The sequence below is a fragment of the Prenolepis imparis genome, unplaced genomic scaffold, assembly GCF_030444845.1.
Source record: "Prenolepis imparis isolate NDT839.2.m4 unplaced genomic scaffold, iyPreImpa1.0 SCAF_7, whole genome shotgun sequence".
NCBI classification, from domain to species: Eukaryota; Metazoa; Arthropoda; class Insecta; order Hymenoptera; family Formicidae; genus Prenolepis; species Prenolepis imparis.
In genome coordinates, this window is record NW_028141165.1 from 14833775 (window position 1) to 14844198 (window position 10424).

Genomic DNA, 10424 nt, shown 5'->3' on the forward strand with positions numbered 1-10424 from the left:
TTAGTCCGTTAGTCCGTCATCGACCGTGGACGGGAACGGACGTATCTTTGAATGTGTCTTCGACACATGTGTTTTTTATTCGGATTCTTTATTTTTTATGCATATATCAAATATATCTCGGCGAATATTAGATCGATCTGTACTTGATGGTACAGGTAAGACTTTTATTATTTATCAAATACTGTATTAAATCGATCCAAGGAAGAAGAAAAGGAAAGAGTGTGTTTGTCATATGTTTTTTTCGACTCAGTGCTCAGTGCTGTAGATATTCTGAATTGTGAGACGTGGAATCCCCACATCTATTTAATATTTACTCGACACAGCACCGACATCGAAACCTGCTACGCTACATTTTTGCGTAGTGGTATTCAGAGGAATTTTACGGGTTCGAGGTGGTGGGGGAAGAGAGAGTATATATATTACACTTACACGACTAACGGCAAACTGCAAACTGCACCGACAGGACAGAGGACAGCTGTCGAGCGTCGTTCGTTCAAGCGCGAGAGTCAATCACTTCTACCAACTTTTTTACTCGAGGAAACATCACTATCATATAGGCGTCCACTCGGCAATTAAATCGTCGTTTAGCAAGAAATATCGTCAAAAGGTCATGGCTTCGCATGTGCCGGATTTTTATAATGGCAAGAACATTTTTATTACTGGTGGCACTGGTTTTGTTGGCGTCTGCTTAATAGAAAAACTAATGAGGTGCTGTCATGATATCAAGAATATTTATCTGCTGATGCGACCGAAGAAAGGAAAGCAGATAGCGGAGAGATTAGAGGAGTTGACAAAAAATTCGGTAAATAGTGAATATCGCACTCATATTCCTTTCATATATATTTTTGATCGATCGTGTTATATCATATTATTTGTTTTATTATGTGTTTTTTTTATCATATTTTATTTATTATTTGTATTATATTTATATTTTATTTATTTATTTATTTTATATTTTAAGGGGATCCTAAAGTTAGTTCTGTCGGTACGGCAGAACCAACTTTAGGATCCCCTTACATGTACATATTTTATTATATATATATATTTTAACATATATATTGTTATATATAATATATATTTTAATATAATATTCATGTAACTTTCTTCTCTGTGCAGGTCTTTAATAGACTTAGAGAGGAAAAGCAAACTGATTTATTTAAAAAACTGATTGCAATTGGCGGAGATGTTGGTGAAGAAAATTTAGGACTGTCCTCGCAAGATCGAACAACCCTGATAAACACAGTACAAATTGTCTTTCACTCAGCCGCTACATTAGACTTTGAAGCTGATCTGAAGAGTACGACAAACATTAATTTGTTAGGAACTCGTAGAGTCGTTGAACTCTGCCAGGAAATTAAAAACCTCAAGGTAAAACAATATTTACTCTAAATAAAGAGATATTTAGTAAAAAAAAAAGAACTTATGCATTTCTTAAATAAATTTATTTCAATATTTTAATTAGCTTTTGACATTTGACATTTGTTTAGGTGTTGGTTCATGTCTCCAGTGCATATGTTAATGCAATGGTGCACGATGTGGATGAAATACTATATCCTGCACCTGCAGATGTGAATTCAGTTCTGACACTGGTTAATACATTGGACGATGCTGCTTTAAATGCAAAGACATCAGAGATATTAAAAGGTCATGCAAATCCTTATACATTCACTAAACATTTGGCCGAACATGAAGTAGCAAATGGAGGACTTCCAGCAACTATCGTGCGTCCTTCAATGAGTAAGTTTATGCTTGCTTATCCGACATGTATATTGTTATTATTGATATGATAATTTTAAACTTAATTTCATATATTTAGTAATAGGAGCATGGAAAGAGCCAATTCCAGGATGGACGATATCAAAAAATGGACCGCCGGGTTTCATAATGGGTGCCAGTAAAGGTGTTGTGAGAAGATTGCCAGTTGGGAAAAATCTTGTTTACGATTACATACCAGTAGATATAGTAGTAAACAGCCTTATTGTCGCAGCTTATAGTGTCGATCGGGACAGGTAATTTTAGACAAAAAATGTTATGCATTTTTATTTTATGAAAATATAGTATGCGCTTTCATGCTAATATTTGAGTTTTCTGAACTAATGTATGCTTTTAGTGACAAAGGGTTAAAGATATATCACTGTACATCTAGTACACGCAATGCTTTCCGATGGAATAATGTGGAAAAGGAAGTTAACAAATATTTACACAAGTATCCATTACGAAGTGCTGTTTGGTATCCGCATCTCAAATTTTTACCATCGCTTTTCTTGTTTAAAATTTCGGCCATCTTTGTTCATTTTATTCCCGCTTATATTTTGGATACAATTACAAGATTATGTGGAGGTCGTCCAATGTAAGTTTTTTTTTTCTTTTTTTCTTTTTAGGAGAAATATTTCATATAAAATATATCTTATAAAATTCTTTTTAAATTAATCATAATGTTTACTATTTTTTTCAGTCTGGTTCGTTTACATACAAATGTTAGCAAATCATTAGTACTCCTTGAGAAATTTATTTTCCAAGAATGGAAATTTAATAATCCACGTCTGCTGCAATTGCATGAATCACTATCTCCAGACGATCAAAAATTATTTATATTAGACATTAAGCCTTTGATCTGGAAAGATTACTTTATAGATTTAATACAAGGAGTCAGAACGTACCTTCATAATGAGTCGCCGAAATCTTTACCGAAAGCACGTTCTAAGGATAAAATGTAAGCAAATCATCACATATTTCTTAAGCAGTTAACAATTATTAGTTTGTAATTATTTATTATTATTGATGTACTTTATATATATTCCAGATTAATGATTGCTCATTTGGGTTTGCAAGCTGCTTTGTTAGGTTTGATCTGGTGGTTGGTTAAAGTTTTATTTGCTACAACATGGACAAGAACTGGTTTAGTTGTACCAATAACATATTTACTCTTTAATCAAATATAAGCAATATTTAAATATAATCATTTTTATCGAGTAAACATGGAATAATATACATGGTGTGTCTCAAAAATCAGAATGATTTTTTTACGCTCCTCAGAAGGGCAAAGCACACCATGTATATATTGATACACATAAAATTTATTTTACACAAACTAACTTATACACATAAAATATTATATCTTTATAATTAATATTTAGTTTTTTTGTATACTTAAATACGAATGTCAAATATTTTTGCAATTTATATTTAAATTCTAGATCTGCTCCTTAAATATTTAAAACGTTTAAAATGAATGAATTAAGCATTTGCTTAGAGCTTAGAGGTATATTAATAACATTGTGTAACATTATTTAGTGATATATATAGATTTTTGTTTAGAAGTAATATGGTTGGAACATTAATTTTTGGAACGTCGATTTACATATATATACATGGACATTAAGATTATTGAAGAAGCTGCTCCATAAAAGCGAAAGCATTTGAAATATTGAAAGTGAAATAAGTATAGAGGTCAAGAATTGGAGTGTATAAGGTTTCAAGTTTCAAGTTGAGTCAGAGAAATGTTTGTTGAATTCGAAAGGAATGAAATAACAAATAATTGATTATACTATGTTACACTATATAACACAACATATGGTGATTGTTTTTTCAAATAAAACATGATGATACTTTTGAGGTCACATAAAATAAATTAGGACATTTTTAAAATAAAATGTCTATATATATATACTCACATGATAAAACAGCAGTAAAAAATGTCATCTTATACAATATGACATATTTTAGTCTCTCCTTTCCTTATTGATTTGATCAAAGTTAGTATATTAAAGTTCTTTTACTATTTTTTTACAGTTATTTTTTATTGCTTGCTGCATGTGAGGCACATCAATTGCTTGATTTATTAGTTATCAATTATAAACACTTAATCTTTGCAGGATTATGAAGTCGGTCTAACAATAAGTGTATTAAGGACGAGTATTTGAAATTTATATAAATATTTCATTTTTAACTTCATAAAAGTATTTATAAAGTAAAATTTTATAAATATTTAATTTTTTAATTTATTCAATATTTAATAGCTGATAAAATAATTGTTTACAAGATAACAGTATCGTTTCACCTATTAAATAACAATACAATAACAATGAAAATGATTATAACACGAACATCGAGTTTCTTTATATTAATATCAGCGTAAGCTCTTCAAGCTAATATTGATAGTGATATTGATATAAAATGATATAAAATGATAAATGATATAGAAACGCTCCGCCTTCTGTTGATCTTTTTTAGAATATTAAAATATATTATCGTGAATCCGCATATGCTTTAGCGCCATACAAGTATTTCTTAGATTTTTAAGGCTCCTGCATACTCGATTACCAAGTCCGTAAAATTTGTACGACAGCGCCACATTTGGCAAAACTATAAACTATTAAGTGAAAATGACATAAATTATTCTTGTGACTTACAGCGTCATTTATCATTTTAGTGCAGTGTTTCTATTTTTAAAGTAATTGTTATAGTGTTAAAATATACCGAAGACTCTCATTTTGTTATAATTTAATATGTAAAAACAAATATTTATTTCATTTCGATACCTGTCAAACAGCTGGTTTTCGTCCTTGATAGGCTCAATTCAATTCGACATATACAATGTTATTTATTGCTTACCCAAACAAAAGGAGAGTTTTCGGTATATTTTACAAGTCGGTTCTATCGGTTACAAACCCTATTTTATTGAAAAACATTTTTATTTTAGCGTAAGTCGCAAGAATTTTTATGGTATATTTTCTCGCTTCTGACGTCATCAATTCAAGATGGCTGCAGTGAGTATACAGGAGCCTTAATGGATAATGGTGATGGAGTACATAAATATCTATCAAAAAATATTTAATACTCAATTGTTTACAATATTTTAGCATTTTATTTGTTTTATACATGTTTTGTATTTATACATACAGGATGATTCAGGAAAAAAATCAATTAGAAAGTGATAATATTGGTTTATTATGAGAAGAAAAATTTAGACGAACATATGTTCAAGTTTGAATATAGTTTTCCATACTTCGAATAACTATTTGAAAGAACAAATGCAAAAATATTATAAATAATAGTAAAAAACATTACTCATCTTTTCTCTTGAATCATTCATAAATGTCTATGATAATAACAAAATTATACATTTATTCATTATATATATATATATGCACATTATTGTTAATAAAAATTTAATTATATTAATACGAATGTATTTTTTTTGCAAAAAACTATATACAGATAAAGTTGTGAAAAGAAAAGGTTATTCCTTCGGTTTCGATGACATTTTGTAACTTTCTTTCAGGTTAAAATGGAAACTTCTAAAGAGAATTTTAGCGACTTTTATAAGAAAGTAATTTTTTAAGAGAAAATGATAAAGATACAATAATTATAAATATACATATACATATATATATATATATATATATATATATATTTAATATATACAGGGTGTCCGGTAATAGTCACGCCAACCGTCGTGTGCAGATTCCTGGGATCATTTGGAGACGATTTTTCCTCAGCAAAAATGTCGAGACGCCAATAATTTTCGAGTTATAAGCGATTGAAAATAAAGGGTTTTTCGCAAACGAAGCCTTGTGGAAATAAAATAATAATAAATTCATATTCTTCAGTTAATTTCAGGTAGAGTTTACTTTAATAGAATTTTAATTTAAGGCTTAGTTACAAAGATACATGATGGCAAAAATTGGAAACATGCAAAAAATAATGACCTCCCTCGACATTTTCGCTGAGGAAAAATCGTCTCCAAATGATCCCAGGAATCTGCACACGACGGTTGACTATTACCGGACACCCTGTATATATATATACATATATATATATATACATATATGTTGTTATAATAATTTATAGGCAATATAGATATTGTTTTTTTTTTATAAAACAAAAATAACTTTTAAATTTAAATATTTAAATAAATTGTTTGTGCGTTAACACGCATATGTCAGTGTTGATAGGATAACTTAAATTTTTCACTAAGAAATTTTTTTATTATATTATGCAATTGATCAACCTAGATGATTTTACAGTTTTTAATTGGTCAAAAAGTAGTGAATTATTCGATTAAATTAGAACGGCAAGTTTGATGCCTGTATGTAAATTAAATTTTTTTCTTTTTTTCTCTTTGTAAACAACTGAATCTAATCGTAAAATGTATGTACATATAATAGCTTATGTTGTTAGTTAATGCGGCTTGTTATTCATTGCAATCATGTGTAGATTGCGAGATCAGTAAATTATGTAAGTTTTTTATATCATGTGTCAAAATATAAATTAATTTTTTCACATATACTTTCAATACTTTATCACCATTCATATTCAACGGTTTCGATTGATAAAACATATCAAAAACACTTTTTTTAAATTTGTAGTTTAAGAAATAGTTTAAATCTTGATTGTTATAAGAGTTTTTTGGAAATGTAGGATATATATATTTAATACATTAATTTTTTTTATTAATTCAAAACAGCTATTTATTATTTATTTGAACGACGATCAAAACGCGACGTTAGATTTTTTACTTATGGTTGCAATAGAAATATTTTAGTTGAAAGAGCATATTTGACATATTAAAGTTTCAAATAAATATCTCGATAATTTATCGTGAACATAATGCACGGCTAATAACTTTTCATGGCATCGCAACATTACTTTTAATAAATACAGTAGAATTTATATAGAGTAAAAATCACATATTTTACCCTACATAAATTGATAGAAAATTACCTTCGAGAAATCAGAAAACAAAGAAAAATATGCAAATATCATTTATAATTTAATTTTATAATAAATGTGCTTATATAATATATATGCTTTATCTGATTTATTATAAAACTTAATTAATAAATAAATGAGATATTTGCATTTTCCATTTTGTTTTGATTTTTCCAAAATCACTTTTTCTATCAAGCATATGATTTTACTATAATAGTAGCAAAATTTTTTGAAACTTTCGTAAGTATTGAAAATAGGACCTATATGTTTATGTTGACATTTTTTATTCAGAATGACCTCATTCTGAATTGCACCTTATAATGCATATACAAATTATTAGGACAATGAACATGTAAATTTTGTTTGATACTTTTAATATTTAATTTCAGTTATTCATATATTTTAAGTTCGAAACCATTGAAATCTCTTTAGTACTTTTACTTGTAATTAACTGTATGGCTATAATATATATATAGTGTTCTATTTTAAATAATGCATTGCTATTTTTCGAAAATCAAGATTTTTATCGAAAAAAGTTTCAAAAATAGGATTTCGAGAGAGACATATCATCTTGTCGCAAGCATAGTCTTATTTCAGGTGAAAGCCCCCATTTTTGAGATTTCAAGATTTCGTTATTACTTTTTTAAACAGAATCACTATAATTTTCTTACATAAATCGATTCGTAATAGATTTGGTGTAAAAAATTGTTAGGGTTGAATAGTGAAAAATGAATTGTCGAAAAAAATGAAATATTTTACACTTATTATAGTCTGTCACATTTTGACAAAAAATATAAAATATCTCGTAATATAGTCAAAATATAAAATATTTCGTAATAATATAGTCAAAATATGAAATATCTCGTAATATACTTGTCAGTTTTTCGATAATCTTACCTTAATAATTTTTTGCATAAAATAATGAGATAAATCAATTGATATAAAAAAAATATATAGTAATAATTTTTAAAAAAGTATGCAATTGCACAATTGCAAAATACTTACAAGAATATATTTTTCTTACATGATGATGGAATGTTGTGATGTGTTTTTTCTAATATGATTTTTGTATTCAGCTATGCGTTTTTTAATAGTAAAATCTGCTTGTTTGTCTAACATGTATTCAGCTATGCGTCTTTTAATAGTAAAATCTGCTTGTTTGTCTAACATATATATATATTACAATTGTTGTATGAAATTTTGTAAACAACATTTTTATGTGTAACTCTGTTAATATCTTATCTTTTTTTACTCGTATGAAGTGGCTCAATTTGTTGATGTATATATATGACAGTTTAGTCTGTAAATCACGAACAGGTCTAAATTGTTCTGATATTGATGATACGTATGAAATGTTGAAATAAGATATATATGTGTGTATTATTTATTTCGACTATTGTATTTGTTCTTCATATGGAATCAATGTTCTTTTATGTTGCAATTAAATTCTTGAAACGAGTTTGCATGATAGAATATCAGAGAGAGAGGATATTCATTTGAGAATGAAGTGATGATTGACCCCGATATTTTTTTATAAAAGCGTGAGAGCCGGTTTTTATTTTTGAAAAATTTCTACTGATATCAATTACGTTAGAAAATATAAAGAATTATTTCAACTTTTCAAAGATAGTCATTTGTTAGCGAAAATATTGATACAAATAATACCAAAGAGAAAAAGAAGAAAAAAGAAAGAAATATATATTATAATACATATTAAAGAAATAATAATTTTCAACTTTAATGTTAATTTTAACTTTAATATTTGCTCTTTTTGTTATATAATATGCTGTTTAAAAACAATTAGCCGGTTTTTGTTTTTATTATTGTTATCAACATTTAAACCACTTTTTTTTAAAAACCATCTATCATGTCATCATCATCAAAGCTATCGACATTTTTGCTAGTTTGATCATACAAATTGTTCGAATCTTTTTTGTGTCTGAATATTAATTTGTGATTTAACAAGTGTGCAAATTAGAAAGGACCCCGCACCGGTCATAGGGGAAAAATGTCTTTCTGCGGATTTTTGGATATGTTGTAGTTCTCGTCATTCTGAACAAATGTCTCAATGGGCAGAATGATCTAATGAGCCGTTTCCGTGCTACAAGCCCTGAAAGGTCCAGATTTAACATGTAAAAATATAAGTTTTTCGACTTGAAAAAAAGAAGGATGGATTTTTCTTCTTCAATTCTTAACTGTACTGATGATAATTATTGTTAAGAGTTGTATAAAGACAACGGATGTTATAAACTATATATATAATATCAATAAATATATATTCAACTTATACATACACATTATATGTCCACTTTTATAATTGACATACATTATAAATCCATATAGATTGGACTGTACTACATACATCCGTTGTCTTTATACGACTCTAAACAATAATTGTCATCAATACAGTTAAGAATTGAAGAAAAAAATCCATCCTTCCTTATTTCGAGTCGAAAAACTTATACTTTTGCATGTAAAACGAGAACTACAACATATCCAAAAATTAGCCAAATCCGCAGAGACATTTTCCCCCTATGACCGTTGCGGGGTCCTTTGTACATTGTTTCCTCAACATTTTATTTCGCTCACAAAGCTCCTCGTCAGAGGAAGCTTGTTTTGAAATTAAATCATAATTATTAGTATATAATAGTTTGGCTTCCTTATTATAGAGGAAGCTTTATGAGCGAAATAAAATGTTGAGAAAGCAATGTGCAAATTTCTAATTTGCACACTTGTTTTTTTGTTTTTTATTTATCTTAAATTTTTTTGTTTTTTATTAATACCAACCAACCTTTAATGATAATCTATTCATGTAAAAAAATTTAACCCAATATCTCAAAATTTACGAAAGTTAGAGCAATTACGCCCTTTTTTAAAAAATTCAAAATTTTATAAAAAAAGAACCCTTAACCGATCCAAGCCAAATTGAATACCAACCAACCTTTAATGATAAATCTATTCATATAAACAAATTTAACCCGATATCTCAAAATTTACGGAAGTTAGAGCAATCACGCCCTTCCGTAGATGGACACATTCCGTATAGATGATACACACATAACACATACATACGGACATTTTGTAAAAATGTGATTTTTCGACATTTTAAAACATTCTAAACACATTAACATCAAAAACTGAAAAAAAATTTTTTTCAAGAAAACAAAGCTTCCTCTATGAGGAAGCAAAAAAAATGGTTTAACATGACATCTCCGATTAGATGTGTCTAAAATAAATAAGTTTAATATCCAAAGGAAAATCAGGTTTATGAGATATAAAAATCTACCTTATTGCAAAAATATCAAGAAGTGGTTTAAAATGATCGATCGCTCTATGCTTGTGTATTAGCACATTTCCAGGGTCGCAGAATCATCGGGAAGGCCCGAAGTAATTCATTGTTCTTTTTTCTGCTGCGCCGGTTTATATAGCGATGTCATGAATCTCAACTCGAATCCAAACTTAACTTCTGTATGAATAAAAATGAACGAACATACACTGTCTATATCACGAACGTTAGATGGAACTTGAATACCGAATGATTTCTCTCGCGAATCTTGATAAAAAACATTTTTTTCCAGAATATGAATCATTTAAATATGTAAATAAAAAAAAAGAACGAAATATCTCTCGCGAGGCGACCGAATGGATTCATTCAGTTCCATCACTATATAACGTTTTTGGTGGGGAGGGGAAGAAAGTAAAAGGGAATT

General features: G+C 28.3%; 1 protein-coding gene across 1 annotated transcript; it reads left to right on the top strand.

The window, feature by feature from the left end:
- LOC145938053 (putative fatty acyl-CoA reductase CG8306) lies at positions 1-6289 on the top strand. The gene is made up of 7 exons (XM_083041386.1): positions 1-802; positions 1117-1368; positions 1488-1737; positions 1817-2009; positions 2111-2350; positions 2456-2713; positions 2804-6289. The coding sequence occupies exons 1-7, from the start codon at positions 611-613 to the stop codon at positions 2940-2942; spliced, it is 1524 nt and encodes a 507-aa protein (XP_082897512.1). The 5' UTR covers positions 1-610; the 3' UTR covers positions 2943-6289.
- Positions 6290-10424: the final 4135 nt, after the last annotated feature.

Coding starts and splice junctions, on each gene's coding strand:
- LOC145938053 (XM_083041386.1), top strand. CDS start 611: ATGGCTTCGCATGTGCCGGATTTTTATAATGGCAAGAACATTTTTATT. Junction 1,738..1,816: donor TATCGTGCGTCCTTCAATGA/GTAAGTTTATGC, acceptor TCATATATTTAG/TAATAGGAGCATGGAAAGAG. Junction 2,010..2,110: donor TATAGTGTCGATCGGGACAG/GTAATTTTAGAC, acceptor GTATGCTTTTAG/TGACAAAGGGTTAAAGATAT.